Source organism: Cyclospora cayetanensis, unplaced genomic scaffold, assembly GCF_002999335.1.
Source record: "Cyclospora cayetanensis isolate NF1_C8 unplaced genomic scaffold, CcayRef3 CcayRef3_contig_63, whole genome shotgun sequence".
In the NCBI taxonomy this organism is placed as follows: Eukaryota; Apicomplexa; class Conoidasida; order Eucoccidiorida; family Eimeriidae; genus Cyclospora; species Cyclospora cayetanensis.
The window spans coordinates 190,033-215,493 of NW_020312624.1; the positions used below are offsets into that span (position 1 = coordinate 190,033).

General features: G+C 50.6%; 3 protein-coding genes across 3 annotated transcripts; 2 read left to right on the plus strand and 1 right to left on the minus strand.

The window, feature by feature from the left end:
• Positions 1-7,853: 7,853 nt before the first annotated feature.
• LOC34619712 (retinitis pigmentosa 1-like 1 protein) lies at positions 7,854-10,389 on the plus strand. The gene is made up of 4 exons (XM_026335260.1): positions 7,854-8,172; positions 8,302-8,433; positions 8,818-10,100; positions 10,282-10,389. The coding sequence occupies exons 1-4, from the start codon at positions 7,854-7,856 to the stop codon at positions 10,387-10,389; spliced, it is 1,842 nt and encodes a 613-aa protein (XP_026191045.1).
• An 8,919-nt stretch (positions 10,390-19,308) lies between these two features.
• LOC34623914 lies at positions 19,309-20,507 on the plus strand. The gene is made up of 3 exons (XM_026335261.1): positions 19,309-19,449; positions 19,764-19,850; positions 20,316-20,507. The coding sequence occupies exons 1-3, from the start codon at positions 19,309-19,311 to the stop codon at positions 20,505-20,507; spliced, it is 420 nt and encodes a 139-aa protein (XP_026191046.1).
• A 2,506-nt stretch (positions 20,508-23,013) lies between these two features.
• LOC34623915 lies at positions 23,014-25,130 on the minus strand. Its single transcript, XM_026335263.1, has 5 exons — positions 25,077-25,130; positions 24,328-24,885; positions 23,939-24,045; positions 23,703-23,802; positions 23,014-23,598 (listed from the first exon to the last, which is right to left on the minus strand). Exons 1-5 carry the CDS (start codon positions 25,128-25,130, stop codon positions 23,014-23,016), a joined length of 1,404 nt encoding a protein of 467 aa, XP_026191048.1.
• Between the last annotated feature and the right edge of the window lie 331 nt (positions 25,131-25,461).

Here is a 25,461-nt window from a genome sequence, read left to right on the forward strand (position 1 = left end):
TGAGGTAGGCTGTCTGTGGTCTGCATCCATGCTTTCCCCAGGATCTAAGCCACCGGATTAAGGCCCCGGGAGCCAGCGGTGGTGGCTCGAGGTGGGCGGGGAGCAGAAAAGTCCTTCTATGTTATTACTGGACATGAGAAAGTAGGTTCAATTCAATTTCTTTCTCAAGCGAATTGAGCTTTCGTGAGTGGCTTTGTTTGGGGGGTCCGAGGCAGCCATCCCCCAACCAGCCAACACTGAATCTAGATGGTACAGGCATGCCTCGTTGAACTGCTTCACACGGTGGTGTTGTAGCGGGTAGGCCCCCAACCTGTTAAAGCAGAAACAGAACGCATCCATTATTTGCTTTCTTGCCCTCCCTAATCATCCTTTTCCTGGTGTTGTGCAGCAGAATTGACAGGATGAAGAAGCATAAATACGCTGCTGTTTGCATATTACATGAGCACCTAAATGTAGAACCACATCATGAATGAAGCGTGTTCATCTTCTCCTTTTCTTCCACCGAGCCAGCCAATGTAGAAGTATCCCTAGGGAGCCTTCCACTGGTGAGAACCGGCGATACGCTATAGGTGACAGGGGCTTCCGTTGTTTGGCGCGCTAGATCTTACCATTTAAAACCCTTTCACGGCATGTGCGCACTTACAATATAGATGTCCGCCTCTGATGACCTCAACACATTGACTCAATCGTTCTTTACAATGGCTTCCTGGTTCTCCCCGCAACTTTGTTACTACAAGCACATCTCTACTATTTTCTGACCATCAGAGAGGCCATAATGTTTCCGAACGCAGAGGGTCGCATTAGCCTCCATTCTAGCGGCATAAACCCTAAAGAAAGTGTAGTTTGCAGCTAGTATTCTTCGACACTGAATATACCCGTACACTCCAGCACTACCCTTGTAACGCCCCATTCAAAGTCTCTGCAAGGAAACCGTTAACTACAGAGTTGACACAAACATAGTAGAAAGTTCTTGAGTCTTTTCCAGAAAACTCTTGCGATACTCTCCTTGCGCCTCTCAGAGCCAGTGATATGAGGGGGGAAGTACAACTCAGGTGCGCGTGGCTGCACCCTCTATGCACTTTGGGCTTTCACAACTAGTTGCACATGCAATCTAGGGCACACGCACACAACGCTAAGTCTTCTAGTGTCAAGCTAGCAGACCTCTGCGATAAATCAAATTTGTGAACGGACAAGCCAACCAGTCGGTTCTTTATGGATCCTTAGCTGAGCACAACCATTGATGGAGAAAATCTTTGATTGTACCTTATCCCGCCACACCTTTCCCCCCAATTCAACAAAACGCCCTTCTCTCTCCTACCGGTTTATAGACACGAGGTGCACACAATGAAGCGGAGTTATCGCCCTACTGCCATTCCCCGTGCCCGCGGAAAGACCAAAACACTCAATACGAGAAGAGCACACGTGTATATCGACAGCTATAGTGAAGCCAATGGAGGGCAGGTACGCACACTGGCCAACAGAAAATACTGGACGAAACGAACTCGCCTATGACAGCTTGATGCCTAGCTGTCGTTGGAGCGATGAAAAGTGTGAATGGGTTCCTGCTACGAGAAAACGGAGGGCAGAAGTGTGAAGGGGATCAAATGGCGCTAGTTCAGCAGTGCTTTCGCGCCTCATAGATCGATTTGTGCATGCCTATAGAACACTTGCATGCAGCGCAGTCTACTGCAAAGCCCAATAAAAGGAGCAAGGAAGGATCTACGGGCAGCTTATCTGATAGTGCTCGAGTAGAATCTGTGTGTACAAGAAACCATAACAATGATAATCGGCAAACTTCCAAGCAATACATACTGATAAAGGTAGCTCCCTCAGGCATGGCATGCGCTGGGAAAGGACAATCAACAAGGGTTGCAAGGAACACCGTTTATGGCAAGTCGAGTTGTTAGTTGAATAGCGTCGCAAAATCTCACGCGAAGAAGCTCACAACCGTTCCTCCAGGAGCCAGTAAGGTTGGTCTTTGCTCCTCCGTTTCACTGGTAAATTCCGTCTGGTGTTTCCCTAGCTCTGATTATCCCAGGATCCAATAATTCTACGGCCAGGAGTAGAATGTCCGCCTCCACACGGGTCACCAACCTGCGCAGCAAGGTCCGCAAATACTTCAATGGTATTTAGAATATCTAAAGGGACATTTTATTGACAGTTTTACACCTCCGAATGTAGAGGAAATCAACAGAATGAGGAACATCAATGATTCTCGAAAGAATGGCAGATGGCTCTATCTGCCTGGCCGCAAAATTCTTCGTGCAATAAGGGACACCTTCTGGTGCACGTCGTGAAGCATACAGGTCCACCAGGACCTAAACTCCAGGCTCCGAGAATACAGCCGACTACCAGTTATCGTAGTTCCGTCCTTGTTTCTCGAGCTTTTGGCATACATTTGCGTGCACTCACCGGCGGAGTTCTGGATCTCTTCATCGTAAAGGGTGGCTGCTCACCCTGAACCAGTAGGTTCTGGCCCAAATGAGAGGAAGGCTCCTCACGGTGAGTTACGGATGCATATGGGTAACGAGTAGAAGAGTGTAGTATCAGAAGCCTACTCAGTACAAGGACGACACTCAGGCCAAGCAATTGGACATTTCTGAACATACAGTCGGAGATACTTCCGAAGAGTGCGGTTGCACCCGGTGTGCAAATCGGTCTCGGGGTGCTTCTTTGTGGTCATATTATGCCCAACGTGGAGGTGGGTAATGAATGCACGCAAAGTGCACCAATGAGCACGGGATGCCAGTACGTAATGATACCGCTGTGAAACATGTGGAGCCTTCAAAAATGAGTTCAGAGTACGTGGGCGACTTCCTGAGGTGTGACAGCGCTGGAACATGATATTGTGCAGGCATATGTGGTAAGCGCCCGGAAAACTACGTAGATGCTATTGTGATCATGGACCTTAGGCAGTCGAACAATGATGTCCATATTGAGATCAGTTAAGGCATTTTAGAAACCGGGACACTTTGAAAAATGCAGGGTAAAGGATATGGGTTAGCTGCAGCTGCTGTCAACCTGAACCTGACAATGCATACTCCTCTCCCATTGGACGCATACCAGGACACCAGGAGGGCTATGAACTCCTTTTCACTATAGTGTGCATTGCACTCTCCTGAACGAACATCATGTGCATTGCGCATAACATGACTGGAGAGCGATCTCGCAATGTAAAAGTACGAAGTTTTCGTTCTAGTTGAATCACAACAGTCCATTTTTCACGAGGTAGTGCTTCACCTTCTTGCCGTTTTGAAGCTCTGCAATGCTCGCGGATGTATGGGTGTCAAGAGCATAGAACTCGCGCAATGTTGATACAAACTGAAATCATTATAGACAAGAGGAGATGCCCATAACATTAATAAACTGCGGAGGCGTCGCGAGAGCGCTTTGCTACAACGTTCGTGATTCTAGAAGCATACTTTTCTATAATGTTGTGCTGCCGTTGGCGTCCAGGCCAGCAAACCACTCTAAGAGTATCAACATACCCACAACTCTTTATAACACACTATAAGGACTAATGGTTAGTCTGCGCAGCATAATTGCTGCCTTCGTATGAAGGGTTCTACTATTTTTCTCACCTTACGACACCTCAGAGAGGTTTATACCTCTCGTTAATTTTGGTGAAGCGCTGAGGGTAACCAGCAATTACACGGTATTTTGGAAGACTCAGAGCCTGCGAGGAGAAAATAATACTAACGGGCTATCAGTATCAATTGCAAGTAAAGAAGGCGCTCGCAAGCGGACATTTGGTTTACATTAGCGTGCAGGCCGGCTTCTGCCGCCCCATCAAGCGTTCCACCAAGGTCAACTTCCATAGCCAGAGGATATTTTTCAATGCTGTCAAATATGACAAGGCTATTGAATCACCAAATGGCGTTATTACGCCCCGGCAACTGCTCCAGGAAAGCGTGACACCCCACTACATCAAAAGCTTCGAAGAGCGGGGAACAGGTGCATCGGGCCATGCGATGCTACCAATTGTAGGATCAAAGATCATTACTCCGGACTAAATACAAACTTAATTGGGTTTTACTGGATATATTTCACAGCGCCTCCATCCTTTTCTCTGGGTGTACCCCTTAGAGTTCCCGACACTAGAGCCGAGGGATAGGTGTGGTCCTGGTAGCTGCTTCACGTGAGCAATCCGAGTATTCGCAGCTAGTTGCACATAGCATCTAAAGCATCTGCACACAAAAGCATTGCGTCTTCCTGTACAGAGATAAACTAGGTCGGCAATAAAATTTGGTACACGAACAAGCAAGCCTACTACATTTTGGGGTGCTTGTTTGTTCGTATACCATGCATCAGAGTGTAGGCTTGTCCGCTACACCTTTTGTATTCCCATATACACAAAAAACATACGTTGCAAGCTGTTACCTCTGGGAGGCCTAAAACTCGCTATACGCTGCTGTATATGTTGTGTTGCTTTTCCTTTATGCAGAGCCTGGAAAGGAACAATCGGCGTGCCTGCTTTGAGACATTGAAATACCTCAGGGAAGCAGCCTCCCCGATGGCAGCTCTGCATAAGGGTTGTGCCGATTAAGCTCTGTCATCTTTCCTGTAGTTCACTGGTGTTTAATGTGACATTGCTTCACCTGTAGATGCAAGTGTACTGTAGTTAGAGCCTGGAGTTGCGGCGAAGATCCTAGATGCGCGTATGTGGTATCCACAACAAAAGCACAGATTCTGAAGATCTGTCCTGCTTTGGTTATGGGTGGCGGCTATAGCACGCCTCTGCCGCCTTGTCTGCCAGCGATGCTTGGGCATGGTATGCACCGAGACAATGGTACTGAAACTATTACGTGCGATGTCTGCCGTTCTGGATCTGCTTCTGATTGCCTGAATTCTTGTTCCTGGGGGATTGCATACACTTGCCTGCGTTTCTACTGTTGCGACCTCCATGACGTTCAGTGTATACGCCACGTGGTCACACTCATGCTGCAGTTACCAAAGAGCACTCCGATTCACTGTATCACATCAAGGATTTGCAAGCTTCCTTCAAATTGCATTCCTGCCTGTAGCTAGTACACTGCTCTATAAGTACAGCTTGATTCAATTACCACCATGGAACCAAAGTAAACAGGGTGCTCGCCTTCGCTGTGTGCACTCGTTGGTCTGAGCAGTGTTTGTGCCACATGTGCCACAATCCCCCGAGAAAGGCCAATGGATTTGTGGAAGTTCTATTTGCCGAATTTAAGCCTAGCAAAGTGTTTTAGTTAAAATATGTTAGGATTAATTATAATTGATTCTTGGTGAAGCAACAGTGTGGCGCCCTCTTCTAGGGCAGGGCTGTGCTCTAGTGGTCCTGTGCCGATGCAGCAACTAGCTCGCACCCTGTATAGCATATTGACCTCAATCCGATCCTGGGGAGAGTAACGCATGCCATTGCTGTGTTATTTTCTTTTAATAGTGTGGTCTCTTTAGCTGTTTTACCTAAACGCTTTTCCCACCACAAGTACTCCAAGGCGGCGGCAGCACCCAGATGCCTCATAAAACAGACAGTGTTGCGAAGGTGGGAAACGGGATGTGCCCTTTGTTTTCACCTCCTCATTTGTATTTCGTCGAGTACAGTCTTCCTCCTATGGGTGCTTGGTGAAGCTTCGCCTCTTACTTTGTGTCTCGGGGACAAATTTGTTGCGGAAGCGGGTAAATCCTTGACTTCGTGATGCGTCGACCGCTTCTTACTGCTTGCGAAGAAACCATAAAATGGACACTCTTCTGGTAGGCTCCGAAGCACGTGCTTCATTTTAGCGTCTCTGCGAAGCCCGTGCAGCGTAATCCGTAGGCTCATGGAGTGTCCTAGCATTTTCACATGTACCTAGCTCAACAGAGCTACAGTTTTTAAGCGCTCACAACAACTCACAGGAGGTAAACAGACCCTTCATGCGAGTGGAAACCATTCTGGAATTGCGCGTTTGAAGAGAGATTATTCTAGCTGGGGGCTACATTGTTTCGGGAAGCCGTGGTAGCGTTTCAGATTGCAGCGCAGGGAAATCGCTGGATGGGAGCAAGCGAAATTCGAAAACGTTTCTCCAGGAAATACAGTTTTTTATGCTCTGTTCAGGACCCGAGAACAAAACACCTCTACATTAGCCCGTGCTCGCCGTTCAGACGATTCGTAGTCAAAACTCCAACAAGGCAAGAACTCTACGATGCTGTGGCCGGTGCGCAAATGCATGTTTCGAGCATAGTGCCTACGTGTTTAGGACGATTGATGAGCCTTCGGCTATGGCCAGTAGGCCTCGGAGCTTTGAAACTTTGGTGACGCCACCCAGTGAACAGAGATCGCCTCCATCAATTGCTGTTGTTGCCTACACCAACAGCCACAGACGCGCGGTCCTTGGCCTCTCTCTCCTGGGATGTTGGAGTCTCCAGCCTTCGCGACTGATTCTTTGAACTCGCCTTTAACACTTTCTTTTGCGCTGTAGGAGGAAACCTCGAGGCATTGCGGAATTACAGGGCTCATATAAACACTCCAATATGCACCTATAGACAACCGTAAGCGCACCTCGCCCCATTTCCACTCTCTATCGTTCTGTGAACCCTCTTAGTCCACTTCTACTATGTCCATGTCATCCGTCATGCATCTCTCAGTAAGACTGCGCAGATGCATCCCGCGCGTTACGAACCCTCACGGCTCGCGCTACCTTTTCTACTTTGTACAGTTGACACCCGCCTTTCTTGCTGGTCCAGCTGGTCTTCCCTGATTCCTCAGCTAAAGCGGCTCTTCGTTAGCTTGGCTGTTGATAAAACTTTGCCGATATGCGGGCTGGTAATAGTTTCGTCACTGTGTCGTTTTGAGGATCTAATTCCTCCGACCGTCGCTTTGCATCCGCCTTGTTGTGCACCCACCATGCGCCATTCGCAGCGGATACGGAGAGCTCTTCACAACGCCACAGCTCTGTCTATTGCTGCAACAAGACCGCCTGCTTAACTATCTTTTGGCGGACCCTTTCACAGATGTCGAGGCCAGATCGTATCCCAGTGGATGGACCTTGCTGATGATTGCATGCGCCGCCGAAGTAATGATGCCTTAAATTTATTGCACTATCCTATGCATAATGTGTATCTTGTAAGCCGTCCTGTGCCTCGCTAGGTTGTGTGCGTATGCGTGTACCTCCGACCCCTTGTGGCGTACTTTTCACTTTCTCCCGACCGCTGTTGCAAGGTTAGCCCTTCTCTACTGCTGCCCTCTCTCTCCCCATTGCAGAGCAATTCTGTGCCCTGCTTCCTCATCAGTTGGGTGGTTTGCCAACTGTGTACAATATGAAACACCAAGACATTGCAGGATTCCTTTTTGTGTGTGGCGTCTGCTGTAGCACACTGTTATCCTACCCCTCGTCTTATGCCACATTGTCACCGCTCCCCCTTTTGCAGTGCCGAATCCCTTCGGTTCTTCTGCTGAAACGAGCCCCAATCGTACCAAAGGCTAGCCTTCCCATGTTGCAGAATGCCACTGTCGTTAGCTTTCCCGCTTCAGCTCTACAATTGCTCGCTTGCTGCGCCGCAGGCATCCTTGGGCATCATTAGCCTCATTATTCAGAGGATGAGGTCGGAGGACCATATAAATGTCCTTTGCGCCTACGGAACTGCAGCCTTGAACCTTACGAAGCCGGAAAGTAGCGGTAAGCAAGGAGCTTGTAAAATTGAACTAGCAGACACAAGTGGAATTAGGGTATCCCTTTCCGGCCGATGGAGAAAAAGCCCAGGGAGACAGACAAAAAAAGGCACTGGTTGCTCACAGAGGATGCCTGCGTACCTCGAATGAATTTTTGGCAGTATCCCCTGGCTAAAAGCAGCTAGATCAAGCGGTTGGTTTCTTCGTTTTTTGCGTGCTTTCAGCGTACTTGATGTTGAGGGCTCGCGGCGCGCTGAGGGCCAGCGAGATACTTGGAACAGGGGAAGCCAATCAGGGCGATTCAGAGTTGAAAGATAAGGACACCCAGAAAGAAACACAAGACCCATTCAGAGCATTTAAGAACGACATTGAGGCGAGAAAGCATACTGGAAAAGCCAGACTGCAAGAACTGGACGCAGACAGAAGGATACAGCAGGAACAAAAACTCGAGGAAGAAGGAGCAAACCAACGGACTCAAATGTGGGGAGCCACACAGAGAGACGTGGAACAGGAGAAGGGCAAGCAAAAAGAGGAGCCGCCTCCCGTTGGCAGTAAGCCGCAGAAGAATGCAAAGCGTAGCAAGGAGAAAACGTCAGTGCAGACATCTGCCGCTGACAGAAAGCTGCAGAAGGAGGAAAAAGGGGGCAGAAAGAAGGCGGCAGAGCAGGTGCCTGGCGTAGACACGAAGCCGCAGAAAGAGGGAAAGCGCGAACAGCAAGAGCCAGTGCAGGCACCTGACGTTGACAGAAAGCTACAAAAGGACGAGCGAAGGACCGTGGAGAAGGCGGCAGAGCAGCCGGATTCCGTTGGCAGTAAGCCGCAGAAGAATGCAAAACGTAGCAAGGAGAAAGAGTCAGTGAAGACATCTGCCGCTGACAGAAAGCTGCAGAAGGAGGAAAAAGGGGGCAGAAAGAAGGCGGCAGAGCAGGTGCCTGGTGTAGACACGAAGCCGCAGAAAGAGGGAAAGCGCGAACAGCAAGAGCCAGTGCAGGCACCTGACGTTGACAGAAAGCTGCAGAAGGAGGAAAAAGGGGGCAGAAAGAAGGCGGCAGAGCAGGTGCCTGGCGTAGACACGAAGCCGCAGAAAGAGGGAAAGCGCGAACAGCAAGAGCCAGCGCAGGCACCTGACGTTGACAGAAAGCTGCAGAAGGAGGAACATAGAGGCAGAGAGAAAGACAGAGAGGGGAAGCAGTCAGCATCCGGACGGCCGAGAAATGGGAGCTCTAAGGCCAAAAAGGATGCTGTGGTTTTGCGACAGCACATCGGCAGTGTAGAACGCGTCACATTGCTTCCTCAGGGAGAAGGGCAAGAAACGAAAATAGCTGAAGGTTTCAAAGCTGCAACGACAGTGTCTCCTGAGCATTCTAACACCGGAGCTCGCATCCAGGTTGAGACTTCCAGAAAGCTACAGACGGCATCTGGAGGCCCTGACGATCGTCAAGGCAACAAAGGAGGCCTCGGAAGTCGTAAATCTGCTTCAACAAGAAATGTTTCTGCTTCTTCTGGGATACAAAAGCCCTCGTCCTCTGGAGAGCACCTCGACGAGGCAATCCAGCCAACGGGGAGGATAAGCAGTGGTCAGAGACAAACCAACAGTAGCTTTACTCTTCTTTCAACTCCAATGGACGCCGCCCCCTCTGAGGCTCGCGAGACAAAGAGCCGTAGCGAAACGTCTGCATTAGCCTATGTAGGGGCTTTCTCTGCACCTGATTCTACAGCAGCGAAAAAGGCTTCTTCAGGAGCTCAGGTTACCGAGCAGGCAGCTACTCAATCAGAGGCACATCTAGAGTCGAAACGATCCGGTGGCGCACTTACCAACAGGCCTGTGGGTGTCGCTCCAAAGGATGCAAGCTCTACAGGCTCTTATACAGTAGATGGCAGCGGGAAAGGTCTGGCACCGTTGGGCCCTCGGTTCGCAGGCAAGCCTACTAGTGAAAGTAGCCCCCTGGAGCAGAATAAGCAGGCTGGGCCAAAAGGGCAGCTTCGCGAATCTAAGAATAGGAACCTTCACTCTGCCAGCGCACAAGACGGTTTGAGTGGCCTTCCGACTGCAAAGGAATCTTGCAATCCTGAGGGTTCCCCACCTCATGGATTCGAGGGCCGTAGCGAAGGCAGAGCTTCCTTGACGGTGGCAGCAAAGCGCTCGGAAAAAGATGCAAAGGAGACAGGCACTCAGAAGCTGCCTGGAAGGAAGCAGGAAATTGAGTGTCTCGCAAAACAAGAGGCAAAGCTATCAGGTATGGAAAACACTGCTACCGCACACAAAACAGCAGCAGCGCCTCCTCGTGAGTCTAAGGGTGGCCCTCCCACCTCTACAGCTCTATCCGCCGCTGCCTCTGGGGCGTCGCATTCAAGACAGGAAGATCAGCCAGCAGCAACTGCGTCTAAGCAGCTGGCACCGAAAGCGGCACAAGCAAGGAATTTTAGAGAGGGCAAGGACGCGCATTCCGTCTCGGATGATGAGGAAGCCGTCGAAACTGTCCAAATCAAGAAACCCATTCCTGCACACGAGAGGCCTTCAAAGAGAGAGCCCTCGTTCCCTTCGCCCCCCTTAAGGAGCGCAATCAGGCGGGAGAGCTGAGAGGCAATTAAGGAAACTTAGATAAGGGCTTGTAATTCTCCCTCCATTTCATATCCGTGAAGCTTTCGGAATTGGGTAGAACGCTGAAGGGACTAAATGGTTGCGACCCATAACGAGACGCAAGTGGACCACTGATTACTTGGCTGGTCATCATGTTACGGAACGAAGTGGGGTGATAATGTTTTGAGAAGGTATCAATTGAAGAGATAGCTGTTCTGGCAAACTAGCCAATAACCCATATCCCTTTATTGAGGTGTATAGGAACGAACAGTTGACTGCATTCGGTCAGCACAACGCTGAGAGCAGACGCTTTGCTACCTTTTGAGATTTGGTTGTGTCGTAAAACAAGCGCTCGAAGCACTCTGTACTCCGGGTTAATGTAGGGCTGTTTGCATTGGTGCTTCTCTGCAACGGGCAACCCAGTTTCTAATCCCGAAACGCACTACTTAAAAGGCGAGATCAGAGCAGCCCGGCTGAGTTGACGCAGGGAGAACTGCACTAGCGTCACACAATTCTTTTCGAGTGCTTTTCAACGTGTACACCGAGCTAAGAGGACAATTTATTCTAGACACACACGCCGAGTACAATATGTCTGCGTATGCAGGTACCGTTGACGTGCCACCCATACGCACCAAAACTTGAAGAGCGTGAAAAGTATTCACTGGATATTACTGTGCCTGCTCCCCTGCATCAAGTGCCGCCCCTTTTCGCTCCCTCTTAGGCGTAGAGGCATTGAACGTGAGGCCTTCTCTGCCCCGTTTCCTCCCCGACGGAGTACCATGCTTTTGTGAAGTGCAATCCAGCTCCCCTTCATCTTTTCTTTCTATTTTCACTGCTCTGATTCCTTCTTCTTTGACCCCTCTGTTCTTATTGTGTTCCTCTTTTCCTCTGGAAGAGGATACATGTACCTCTCTTTTAAGTCTCTTAAAAGTTGAAGGGAGATCTGGAGAATGGAACCCCCCAGCCTCACGACCAGACTCATTGCCTTCCAGTTGCAAACATGAGGATACAGACCCCTTTGCTGCATTTGCTGCTTCTGCTGCCGCCGCTGCTGTAACACGTGGATGATGACCCAAGCGTGCACAGGCTCCTGCCGCCGCTGCGGCTGCTGCTGCAGCAGGAGCGAACCACAACCGCGGAGAGCGCCTCCTATTGAGCCAAGACAGAGGGATTGTACAGCTAGAGATATTACCTTCCTCGCTTGCTGAAGGCTCTTGATGCTGTCGCTGTAGTATGCGAAGCTGGATTCTGTTCCCTGTGCTGTAAGGGCTAAGTGTCCACCGGTCCCCGCGCCTGCTGCTCAGCCCGTCAAAGCCGTCTCCTAGACTTTGACTTCTCATGATGAATGAAAGCACAGTGAGCGCTTTCGTATCAGCACATCACGGGTCCTTGCCTCCGTAAGGAGGAAGTGGATGCTCACTTCATTCTCATAAGGGTGTCAGTTTTGGCCGAGTCGCGCGAGCGCTGCATGGAAGAAATGGGACCAAAATTGAAGGCAGGAAGAAAAAGATATCAAAATAATCGTATTTGGAGGAAGAAAATGCGGAGGGAAACAGCATGTACACGGTGAAGACAGGGAGGGTACGCCGCATTGGAGGCTACAGGCGAAAATCCATTATTAAAGCCCTAAGCGTAGGATCCTTCCTGCTAATGGCATTTACTTGAAGTCTGTTGAATGAATTTAGTGATGAATGGACCAAAAAAAATGTTTTTTGGCAGATCATCTAGGAGATCTCGCTTGTCGAGGAGCTGCCGCCGCACAAGGATGCATGAAACTTCAGTCTCAACGAAGCTTAGAAAGATTGATAGTAATCCATGAAGTAAGTCAAAGAAAAATGAGGAAGGAAATGCAGGGTCATGATTCGAGCATACAAAAGTATGAGGAACTTTCTGCGGGAAAGGAGTTGGTGTTCTGTGTGGCTGTTTGACTAGTGTGTCCTTCCACACTGGTGTGGAATGTGCACACATCCACGACTCGATATATTACTAAAGATGTGTACAATTTCTTGCAGAGAAGTGACCATGCTCTTTCCCAGTCAGTCCCACGCAAGAACACGGGCTTAGTTTCTGTGTACTTCTCCGGCCCCATGAGCGACTTCTCTCGCCGGAGTTGTATGCAAAATCAGTTGCAGTCCCTCCGGTTTTTTTTCTCCACACTGGCGTGCAAATTACGCCATCTTCTGAACACAACCATTTGCCTCCTGCTCTAGGGCCCAGAACGCCTGTTGGGGTCACCAGCAGCTTGCGTTTGTCAGTGGAAAGAATACGAATGAAGAAATATAGCTTCAAACAGCTGTTCTTGTTTGCTTTTGCGCGAGTAAATATCGTTTCTTTCATCCGACTTTTTCCAATAGGGAGAGGAGGGTATACAATTCTTCGTCTTCAACACATAGTGCGTGAGTTTATTTCATGAATGAAAGAAATGGAGAACACAAAGAAACAACAATATCCAAGTAACTCCTTCACTCCAACAAGCAGGGCGGTGCGTGTTGGTTGTCGTGGTGCACTCTCGATGCACCCCTTTGCTCGCTCTACACTTCCTTTGTACCTACTCAACTTCAAGCATTTTGCATTGTTTTGTTTCCATCAACTTCTACTTCTCTACCAGACTCTCACACCTATTACTCCAAAGCGATATGTTCTCTCCGCTCGCTTTCGATCGTGGCTCATTCCACTTTGTGCGTTTTCTGGGATTCTCTAAGGGATATTTCAATGTGCTGCGTTTGTCGTTAAGCACGAACAAGTTCTTTCCCGCTTCCACTAAAAAGCAGTTGCTAACAGACCCGATGCCATGTATTTTTTTAGAACATGCCTTAGCACCCCTTGTATTGTATGTCTTGCCCGCTTCTTGACATCTGATTTTACGTGTTTCGTTCTGACAGAATGAGGCCTCACACAGAACCCTGTTTCACCCGGACAGTATAACGAAGATGAGCGACAGCAAATACACCCGCAGTCCAAATTTACCCTCTCAAACCCAAGGATTGGGTAGGGACCTGTCGTCGAGGGCAGCAAATCAACAAGGCATTGAGACGGCGGCATCGGTACCTGTAAAACGCGTAACAACAACTGTGAGTCTACCGACGCAGTACACGTTTGTTTGCTGCTCCCTGTACACCCGGTCTGCGCTGCGCGAGCAACGGTAGCACTTCTCGCGTTCTTCAACGTCCCTAGGCGTAAGTTTTCGTGGAAGCTTACCATACTTGTGTGAATTTACTTGCAGATTTTTGCAGCTCCTCGGCTCTCCCCAACATACATTGACGTTCCCATCCCAATCTACGTTCCGAGGTACGTTGAAGTGCCTGTTCCGGTCGCCAAGTTGGATCCACAGATCATGCGACAGGTGCGGCAATAGCTTGCTCTTCATCAGCAAAGAGGAACGTGACCTTTGATCCAGGGAGGAAAGCTATGAGCCGTCTAAATAGCTAGCCTTAACGATTCTCCGATTTCAACAGTCATGCACCTGCACAGCAACCCTTGTAAATGCAGCAGCACCAACGACGAACTGCGAAGGCAGCCAAAGCCACAGTGTGTCCCATCATCTTTCCGAAGTATGTATCAGTACAAAAATCGGAAAAGGGACAAGCCCTTTAAAAGGTTCCATATTTGGTTTTGTCGTGGCGCGACTGGTGCCGCATATGTGCTGTGTTGCGATTGGTTGACTAGAAGGCCTTCTAAATCTGTGACCAGCTACGCAGAACTTATGCTTCCCTGATCAATTTAATATTCCAACGCAGGACAAAATCAAGTGGGGACACAACAAAAGGGCGCTGCCATATATTTATAGGAGATGAAGGGCCTGGATGCGTCTAAAAGGCAACCCTTTTTGAGTTGTATCGGTTCATCACACTCTTCCAAATACCGTTTGGGATTTCTCGAAAAAGCCAGCATGAGTATGCTTTGATCTGCTGGTGCCGAATCGCTCGCTAGAGTGTTTGCCGAAAAGGCAGATTGTAAGACAAAGCGTGTTTGACACTTTTCGTCTTCATGGGGTACCATGAAATGACTGAAGCTCATTATGCTCTTCACTCAATACAGCAACAAGGAACGCTCAGAAGGCATTAGATACCTATTTGAAAGTCAATGGGTGAGATTTGACTCAGTGTGTGTTGGGTCTACAGAGGCATGCAGCAAGACTCCCCAAGAACGGCAGCCTTGCGCAAAACACCGGGGTTAGCGCTTTCTCTTCTTTGAAGCAAAAATTGAGAGTATCACAACTATGTTATTCTAAACGTTGTAAAGGGACACCATATTTTGCTTTTATCCAATGCAAATATATCATGGTCGCCACGCAACTCTAATCCTGGTCAGGACGCAAGAGTGTCAGTCCAGCACTCTATAAGCCCTTAGGAAGGCAAACTCGGATTTTATCCAAGCTAATGACGAAACCTTAACAATGCAGCCGCCGGTGGCACGCAAGAAAACAGTTCTGGCCTCAGCGGATGCAAATATCTAGAGGAAGTGACCCCCGTGCCTGGCAGCTCCTCAAAGGAGAAAGCAGCAAATATAGTTTGATTAATGAGGAGGGTTCAGGAATTTTCTCCTCTTACCTCTTTAATCAAAAAGTTTTATTATAATGGCACTAATCGATATTCGGTTGCCCCAAAATGCTGAGGATGTTTTATTTCTTCGGATGCAACGGAGATCTTTTCTGCGACTCAGTGCCGGCAGGCAACACGTGTCCAAGCTCCCATAATACCCCACTCCAGATCTCATCCCACGCACGAGGTTAACTGTTGTCTGCAGCTCCAGATATATCGTGTCTTAAAGCCTATGATCTAGGTTGAAGATATTTCAAGCTTAGGAAATGGACTCTCTGCCAGTGTTCCACATGCCAGCATAGTCCCCACCAGGGATTTTCAGAAATGTTTCAGTCTTTTGCCGTTTGCTTCTTCTATGTGATCTTCGTCTTTCATGTCTCAGGATAATTTTCCTGAAAATTTTACTTGCTAACGGGTATACCTTTTTTGCTACATCAGGGCAGCCCATGAAGGGCCCTGGCGAGGGCGCACGCCACCGTGCTTATGCTGCTGGTGGCATTCCTTCTAGGCGAGCTGAGGCCCTCCACTCCTTCCACGACTCTTTCCTGTTTTTATTTTTATCATAGTTTCGCTCACTCTGCTTTCCCTGCTCTCTTTGGCCGCTTCCACCCTCATCCGCCTTCTGCCGTATGCTGTCTCCTTCCCAGAAAGCAGCTTGTTTCAATGTGGAATCTGCGGCACACACGGATCACACTAAGAAAGGTGGAAGTATCCAAGCTTTTAGGCGAGAAAAAGAGCCAGCAAAATGGTTTGCACTGATTCGTCTTCCCGTGTACAAGTTTTCGTCAGACTGAGGCCCCTATCGCCTCAAGAAGTATGTGGCCTTGTCTGTGCTTTGCCTTGTTTTGCTTTATTTTACCAAAGTCATGACTGAGTTTAAAGCCATACTAGTTCGTCAAGGAATATTGTATGCGCCGCCGCAGTGGAATAGACAGATTAGAGCTCGAAACAATACAGCTGCTCAAAATTGCACAATTGGAGCTAGATGCCAGTCAACGGTAGGGAGAGATTCAACAGAAGCAGGTGTCGAGTTTACTTGTCTGGTGGTGATTAGGAGTCACGAGGCGTGGAGTGTGCCTGGTCCGTCTCTTCTAACAAAAAGGAACTGCTACTTAAAGAAAAAGAGGACAGCGAAGCATCCAGACTAAGAAGGCTGCCCAGTCTTTCCTTCAGCGGGTGCTTTGGTTGTGAAGGTAAGATCACAGGCGAGAAATGAACGGTGATGAGACTGAGCAGAGATAAGGGCATGAGGAATAGAGTAATATTAAAACTATTCGAACTAACGAGAAGAAATCGCCAGGAAGAATTTTCTGCATCCAGCAGAGAACACAACAGACACGTTAAGCCTTAGATCTTTGTAAACGCCTTTCGTTGTTTATAAACAGATGACACTGGAACGGTGTACGAAGATGCTGCCCTGCCTTTGGTGAGGCACGTGATAGCAGGCAAGACTAGCTGGATCCCTTAGCCCTAATTCGACAGCCCTAAACTAAGCCTAACCAAAACGGCGGCAGCTGCGTCATCGGGTGTTGCGCCGTCGTAACATAGATGAGCTAAGCGGAGAAAGCAGGGGACCTTTGAGTAAACCTTTTAGCCAATAAACAGATGGCATGAAAATATAAAACAATGGCTACCAAGAGAGCACAATGGAGCCGGCGATGCTGTGTATGACCGATGCAGCATCATAGTGCGTTGCCTCTAATTCAGGAGCTGACTGCTGTTTACTTGCCTACGGGCAAACGGGGAGTGGGAAATCCTACAGCGTTTTCGGGGATACAGAAGAAGAGGGGATCCTCATGCGGGCCATGCGAGGTACTGACGAATACTCTGTGAACACGAATTTCCTCCTATTCGCTTAGTTATGCCAAGAAACGATGTAGATACCAGGGACACAAAAGAAAGGCGTTACGTCAACTTTTCTTCCCAATAGGCGTTTTCTGTGCACAGATATATTTGGTTTTATCGAAAATCGCCAGCAGAAAGTTTCCCATTTGGCTGACCCTACAACGGCACTCGTAAGCTGCTAGCCCGTTACCCTCCCCCAATTCCTACACTGCAAACCCAGAGGCACAAATATAGGGCTTTACGGATGTTTCGAGACGCTTTTCTGCGGCACTTAGCAAAAAGCTAGCGCTTCATGGTTGGAACAGCCCCTCTGATTGCCTGTTTCGTGCATAGGGGTCCAGCATAATGGGGTCGTACAGCGGTAGGATCAAGGGTATCAAATTCCAGCGTGCGTGCTGTTTTGATTGCTGCAGCACTATGACGTCAGGATCTCTCTGGTAGAGGTCTACTTGGAGAAAGTGTTTGATCTGCTGCGAACCACGGAAAACGAAGACGACCATCGGATGCCACAGCTGCGTGTGCGTGTACAACTATCGAGGGCCACGTATCTCAATGCTTTGAGCATTTTAAACTATGGCGCATAGAATGAATGGCTTGCTCATCGGCCATGGGTTGATATAAAGGCAGTGACTCAATGCCCCTGATCGACTACTGTGACGTCCGTTTTACGTAGAGTCTTGATGCTGCAGTGGACACCCACGCCTATAAGCCGCCGTGCGCCGTCAGTACGGTGTGCTGAATACGCGCGTTACGAGACATGTATAATTTTAAAAAGATATAGCTCCGGAAGAACACCAAGCGCGCTGTCTAGTATGTAGCTGGCGCAGGTGAAAGAGATGCCGCACACCGGCACATTCCAGGTCGAGGATTTATGCGAAGTGCCAGTAACAAACTGTGATGAGCTATCGCAAATTTTATTTCAGTAAGGGGACCTATTAAGACGTCCAAGCCAGCTGTGGAGGAAGTTTTAGCCTTTGATTATTGCCCCCTACAAACTAGCATTTTCAGTGAAGAAGAGACGAAGGCAGCAACATAGCCACTAGCAGATTGTTTGGGATTGGAAAGTCGAATGCATGACTTCCGGTTTGACTGCGAATGGGTCTGCATGCCGTGCTAGCGCTGCTGAAGTGGATGGAGGGTGACATCATTGATGCCGTATCTTTACAAGACTTAACGCCGCAGGCTACTTCGTTTGTCGAATACACGAATGCATGCATGCACGTGTCTTCATCTCTGGTGCTACTTAATATAAAGATAAACCGTATGTACAAAATAGAGGAAGCATCTCCACCGTTAGAATTAGTAGGCTAAGCGTAAATGCGAAGATATGAGAGTGGAGTGTATACACATCTGCGGGTGCACTTCCGGCGTGGGGTTTGTTGGAGTGTGTTTGTACTGGTGTCCAGGTGTGAAAAGAGGCGGAAGGTTGCCTGCACACATCACAACAGTAACTCTTCTCGGTAAGGCTAAATGTCGATCCTGACGTTTTATTGATTCGTGTAGGATAAAAGCGTTTAGACCAAAGCTTTTGGAGCACCCGCTTACCCTAATGCGAATGTCGATATGCACGTGCAGACACATTGCAAAAGTAGTCGGCATTTCACCCCTCTACCCTCCTTCGATGGGTCTAACCCGGCTGACTACAGTGCTTCAGGGAACCTCAGTTGCCTCATCTGCAAAAGTACTTTGGCGGGTGCTTAGTGTGTGTGTGTTTGCACCTTATGCCAACCGTGCGAACCTTGCTGCCTCTTCCGAGCTTATCCTCCCCCCCTACTGCCAGTTTCTCTCTCTCTCTCAAGATATCCATCTGTTGAACTAGTTTCGGGGTGTCCGTGCAGCTCCCATGTGGTGGTGTTTGCCCGTCTGGTGGCTTCCTCTACTCTGTGGTGTACGGGGAGGCTCAAGAGAATAGAAGTGGGCAGTAGTTCGCTGACTTTGGTAGACCTCGCCGGCTCTGAAAGAATGACTCGATGCCCCGCACGGAGACTGAGGCAGCCGGAAGGAGCAGCGGATTTGCATGCTAAAAAAGTGAGTGCGTTACTGGGACAGTGCTGAACGCAACAAAGAGATAGAGAGAGAGTGATATCTAAGGGCAACGCTTAGTGTCGCAAGGATATAGACAGCTGTGTTCTCCCAGTAAGAATCCGGGGGTGCGCCCCTCCAAGAGAAGGAAGCAGCACATAAGCTATTGAATGCATCAGTTACTGGTAGGTTAGAGGGCGTCCAAGGGGCTGGTGGGCAGGTTGAGAGGTCTTCGTTGCAGCAGCCCTCTAGCTGCAAATGCGCTCAAGAACGCAGACAGCTGCATCTTGAAAAAAAATCGCGTTTGCGCGTAAAGGTGGCGCAAAAAGCAGTGTGTTGAAAGTCTGAATCCTAGTGTATATGCAAGGCAACACGCTGCAGCGAGTTAGCTTCGGCATCTTAAAAGGCCTGAAAAATGTACATCGGCTACCTCAGACTGGTGCTCGGTTGCAGCTGAGGTGCGCGGAGAGCACGGGCATCAACAAGTCCCTCTTCTTTCTCAGGTATGGCCGCTTACTAGCTGGCCGCATAGCTGCCAGCACTTGGCACTTTGCGACAGTTTGAACCCGTGTCAGCTCCTCATCCCGACACGTCCCCGTAAAGCTCCTCGGCGAGCAACCACTAAATCCGTTGATCTGATAGAAGCAAAAATATCCGGAGCTGCCTACAAAGTCTGCTACAAAAGAGAGAATTTCTGGATGCTACAAAACAACCAAACCGACACCGCAGCTCTCTTGCCAAATAATACACCCTCATTCCATTGGCGCGCTTTACGATGTGGCCCGCTCAGCCTCTGTTTCGAGTCGCTCGTCAAGCAGGAAGAACGACGAAGAGCGGGGGTAAGGCTCTCCTGAACGAGAGCAGAGCAAACCAGATCAAGCGGAGAAGACTGACACACGGGTAGACGAACTGAAGTTAAAGCGCAGTGTTTGCTGTTTAGGTGTACCTCAACTGCGCTGCTTTTCTCCAGTTCGAGAGCTAGAGGCACTAAGAGAGAAACAAGCACATTCTGCATAGTTGCTGCAAAGCATCCGCTGAGTAATGGAGCAGGGGTCTCTGGAACCAGGAGGCGGTTCACAAGACATGCGTATGTCTGTATCTGTTTCCCTCCAAGCTACACGGGAAACAGAGTGCGATCGGATGATGCTTGCAGGGCACGGCACAAGCACCTGGAGCTGGGAGTCGGGTAACAGACATCCCTATCCCATACCGCTACTCAAACCTGACGCGTATCCTGGCTGTAGGTACACATGGAGCTGCACAGCCACGCAAGAAGCCCCTTTTCGCCTCTGTCTATCAGTTTAACTCCGTCCCCGTTATCGTCTTTCCTTTTATTGCAGCCCTTTCCGGCAGCCTCCCTGTGGTTTTCCTTCTCACGAACACGATTGTTCTCTCCCTTCTACACACGCTTTAAAAATATCCTCAAAAAGGTTGAGATGGCATCTCACAAAATGTTAGATGCTCTCATGGCCGTTTGGGGATCTTTTCAATCCTTTGCACGCTCGACATATGTGGCATATTACTATGCCCTTTTTATGAGCGGGGGCTGTAGCTCGAACGCTAGCGAAGGGACCAATAGACAGCAGAAAGGTCCTGCGCCATCCTGAAGACACGTGGTGAACGTGAGCTTTGTGTACATTCCGGTATCTCGCCTATAGAAGTGCGTATACATATGTATTCTTGCTGTGTCTGCTTTCAAATTCAGCGGAGTCTGCAAAGCGACGCCAGGATTGTGTTGCTAGTCACATTGAATCCTTCCTACAGTGCGACTCAGCTTTCTCTGCACGCCATAGAGTTTGCACAGCGGGCATCTTGCCTGCGCGAGCGCCAACCGCGGAAGGGCGAGGCAAACAGAAAGCAGTTTCTTCTAAAGCAGCATGAGCTTCTGAGACAGTGAGAATTTCTTAAGGCGTCGGTCCCTTTGCGCCTCCTTTTGCATCCGTTTATCTAATAGAAAACGACAACAGTTTTTGCCTAACAGCTTTATACTGGACGCGTGTTACGTATGCATGCGAACCCGGTGTGGGATTCGTGTTATGTCAGGCTGAAACGCACAACAGAGAGCTTCACGGTGACGGTGCGTCAATTCAGTAGCTTGTGGAACCCTACACAAAAACAGCGGCCAGCACACCTCGAAATACACCTCAGCCAGCACTGTCGCGGTCCTCTGTTTGGCAGGCGCTGCAGATGCAGTGCATCTAGCGGGCGTTTTTGTTTGATGCAGCAGTGGCCAAGTGCTGACTCTGGGAGTCCTGTGGAGCTCCAGAAGGCAGCCCAGCAGCTGCAGCAAGAGATATACCATCAGTTAGAGCGGCTTAGTGCCATTCTCTCGCGGCGCACAGGAATGCGGCCGTCATGGGGGGGGGGGAATGGTCTGTCTGATGGTTTTTACTCTCAGCGCAGCTCGGGGATGCGGGCGGGTGAAGGGTCTAACGCTCTAAGAGAGCAGCAAACAGGGAAGGAAGCAGCGACTGCGCCTCTACTGCAGCGGGTACTGTCCACTTACCAGGAGCCTTCAGGAGGCGGCCAGGCATCCCAGTTCCCAGGAGATGCCTCGACTACTCAAGCCTCCTCCTGTTGTTGCGCCCTCCCTGCCCCCAACAGGCGCAGGCTGCCGTCGTGCTCCCGAGGAAGCGTCTGCTGGCCTCTTCCGCGAAGGGTTCTAGGCAACAGGGTACGCTACAGCGCTTCCTCCCCCATCAGAGTGCCACACGCATTCTCAAGAGACGAGGGTGGGACGCGTCAGCACGAAGGGGCATCTTTTGCATGCGAATCCAATGCCTCTTGAGCTCCTGACCTGCACCAGCGCACGCTTCGGCGTCAGGAGAGGAAAGGGGCTTTTTGGGGGGGGAACAGTGGAGGGAAGAGTCCACCTTTCTCTGCACACGTCATTAGAAGCGCCGTCACAACGTGCCCTCGATCCTCCAGCCCCCTATGTGCGGCTTTCCTGCTGCAGGCTAAGGGGCAACCCGGGCTGGCCTGCAACGAAGAGGGCCCCTCCATCAGCACGCAGCAGCAACACACCCTCAGTCAGTGCGACACTATGCCCTCCATGTGTTCCAAGGAGGGAACGAACGATGGCACCGCGAGAGCGGGCTCAACAGAGTCCAGAGTTGCTCCCGCTGCGCAGCAACAGGCATGCACGATTCCAGTTGCGGATTTGTCTTGGGGATCAGGGGTCTCGCAGGCTTTCCAAGAGAATCCGTCTTACCCCCCCACCCCTGGATGCGCACCGCCTAGCGTTTGCCTCAGCAGCCAATTGCCCAATAAGACCTCTGGAGAGAGCCTCTGGGAGCGCCTTCTGACTTTCAAGGAGGCACAGGGGCACAGCAGACGGTTGACCACCTGTGGACTGCTGCCGAGCAGTCCACTGACGCCCTTTGCACTGCAGCAAAAGCTGCCCGTATACGTCAACTTCCTCGACCCCCAGCTCACCCTGTGGCAGCAGCACCAACAGCACCAGCTCCTGCTCCTGCTGCTGCATCAATGGGGCACGTTGCCTGGCTGGCACTCTCCGCAACCCTGGCCGCCCTGCTACAGGGCGCAGCAAACGTCTCTGCAGCAGCCGTCAGCACACGGACTGCCTGTGCAGCAGCAGCAGCATCGACACCACGTGCAGCATGATCCAGGCAGCAACCCGTTCCCTTGTGCACTCTCTGCGTATCCGCCACGTGGAGAGGGGCGGCCGCTCGAACAAGTGCTCTCGTCTGCACGGCAGCAGAGTGGGGAGTCTTGCAGACCCTCCAGACTCGCAGAAGAGCTCTTTGCGGGGCAGCTAGAAAGCCGGCTCCCATGCATCAGACCCCACTGACGGCTGTCTCATGAAAAATTTCCTCCTGTGGCAGTCTTCACGGTTGCCCAGTGCATTCGCCTCTAAAGCCTCCATGGTTGACGCAGAGGGGAACAGAGGAGTATTTGTAACCCGCCCATGTGACAGCGTGTCGTAACGTAACTCTGCACCCCCCGAAACACGCGGACAAGTGTAGAGGCACACTAAATACATAACGGTAGTCTGCCTGGAGCAGGGCGATCCGTGAGGTTCAGCACGTCGTTCTCCACAGACATCTGTGAATAGGCGTCCACCTTTCATGATGCGGTCTCCGCGGATATCCTTTACTAGCGAATTTCATGGAAGCTCCTCTCAAGACGAGCCTTATCCTACAGTGACTCACATATCTTTAGAGCTCCTCAGGGGCACGCCACCGTAACACACACTCCCTCCACAGAGTGCCTTTTCGCAAAGGCCTTAATGGCATGTGGTCCTACGGCGCTCGCTACATCCGCCAGTGAAGGCACACAGAAAGGGGAGATACACAGTGGATGCCAGCATCCAGACCGCCCCCCAAGAGGCAAAGAACGCTGTGCGCGTTTCTGTGCTTTCCTCCCGGCCACATGTTGCACGGCTAAAGTTGTTGTAAATGAGGAGTCTGCTCTGTCGACTGACCAGTGCAAGCATCCTCGTCTAAACTGCCTCCACCTAGCCCTGAGGGGAGAGGCCTTGCAATCGAAACGCTACTGCTAAGGGAATCTACAGGGGCCCTCCACAAAAGGCGAATCCGGCCTTGCCGTTCGCTGGCTAGGCTCCAGTTCGCGTCGTCTCTACTCCTACACCCGACCCCACCCTCCCCTGCTTTGCGCTTCTCTGCGCTAGTGCCCTCATATCCCTCGAACCCTTGAAATCCTAGATCCGAATGTGCAGTGACAGTAGGGGTGAAGGAGGGTGGTGGTATCAGATCTGCTGCCCACGGGGGCACACTGCCATGCAATGCAGAAAAGGCAAGCACAAGAGCTGCGCTGATCGAAGGGCCGCAGCAGCGCTGTTGTGGGGATCTGCCCTCTTCGTGAATGAAGTCACAAGGGAAAGGTTTTTGAAGCCACGTCAGGATACGCTGCAGATAACGACAAGCGCTCCTTCTCGGGAGAACTGCAGTTGGTTGCATGTAGGGGCTGCCCGTGGAGAGGGCCGTCAAGAGACTCTCTCCACGGTGCTCGGGAGGAGGAGAGGCTTGTTGAAATAAGCCTGATGGGCTAAGCCAAAGAAAAGGGACGACAGGGGAGTGCCACTAGAGGAGGAGGAGAATACCGCTCATACGGCTAGAAAGAGGGCAACTAACTGCTCTACCAACTTGGGGTCCTCACGCCAAGACGCATTCTCCCGCAGAAACAGCAGCATCTTGTGCAGTTGCGCTCTCCTGCAGAGGTAAACGCGCAAACCGCAGAAAAGCACCTTCTCCGGAGAGTGCACAGCGGCTGCCGTGCAGGCTTCCTACAGAGCCGCAGCAGAGAGCGGGTGCGAGAAGAAAGCCTTTGGCTTGAGCCACGCCTCACCTTTGTGTTACTCTGACCTGCGTAAACCACTGGGTATGCCCAGAGCGCCGCTTGCTGACGGAGTGTGGGAGGGGCCCCCAGCGACAAAATTGTGTTTTTCGCTCTTCCTTGAGCCCGACTGATGCGGTTGCAGCAGCAACGTGCGTCGCAGCAGCAGCAGCAGCAGCAGCAGCAGCGGCAGCGCCTGAGTCTTGCTGCTGGGGAAGGTCGTTTGGAGGCTCGCCTTCGAATTTGAGGGGGTCGAGAGGCGCTCGAGATCGACACGAGGCCTTTGCAAAAGGGAGCAGCCGCGAAGGCGCCCAGGGGGCCCCCCCCAGGGGCCCCTCCCCGTCTGCTTCGCGGCTGCTGCTGGGCATACCCGAAGGAGCGGCGTTCGTCTGCAGCTGTGCGTGCCGCTCCGCAGAGGCAGCATCGGCGAGAGAGGCGTTCGCGACAGCGGCGCGAAGCTGCCTTTCAGGCATGCGAGGAGCCATGCGGAGGGAAAGCAGCTGCTCGCGCGTGGCTCCGGGGAGGCGGAGGGGCCCCTGCTCCTTGCTCTCGCCGCAGTCGCTGCTGCCCACGCTGCAAATAGCCATACACGGGCAGCTGAAGCCTAGAGTCTGCTCCAGCAGCTGACGTCTCCTGAGCATCGTCTCGGGGGGATCGCCCACTCCGAGGTGCGCGTGAAGAGCTGTTGTCGGAAAGCCGCTGCTGCCCTGCAGCCGGGTGAGGCTCCCGTTTTGCACCTGCGAGAGCCGTGTTGGTCCTGCGAGGATCGTTTCGATGGCTTCCAAGTGGCTTGTCAGAAAGTGTATATACTCCAACACAAAGACGCCACAGTCGTATCCGTTTTGCTGGCGCGGCGTATGCATTGGGCAACTCAAGGCGTCTTCCCAGCAGCAGCTCTCTGCGCAAAGCTCCGCCGCTTGCCCCGTTTCCAGTCTTCCCCCACACCGAACTGCGAACTCCTAGAAAACACGGAGAACCCACACACAGACACGGAGAGGGAGAGCTGTGCATGCACACGGCGCTGTGCCCAGCATAGGCACAGGTGTGGCGACTTCGGCACTGCAGGGGAAAGCGCTGCAGACACGAAGAAAGCGCCGGCAGAACGAAGGAGCAAGCTGCGCCATGCGGGAGGCGGAGGCTCTGACTAAGCGCGACCTCCTTTTCCTCCCCCTAAGGATCGCATGCCAGGAGCCCCCTGCAGCATCCTTAATATTTATTTCTCACATGAGAAATAAATATTTAAAAGAAGAAGGGCTTTGCCATAGAGTCTAGATGGATATGCACATATATATATATATATATATATATATATATATATATATATATATATATATATATATATATATATATATATATATATATATATATATATCTATCTCTCTCTCTCTCTCCTCTCTTTTATAATCTCTTTATTTCTTTAACATATACATAAAGAACCTCACACACCTCCCCACACAAAACATCCACATATCCATTTCCTCTTTCATAAAAAAACAAAAATATATAAACATAAGGATGGAGATTACACATAAATA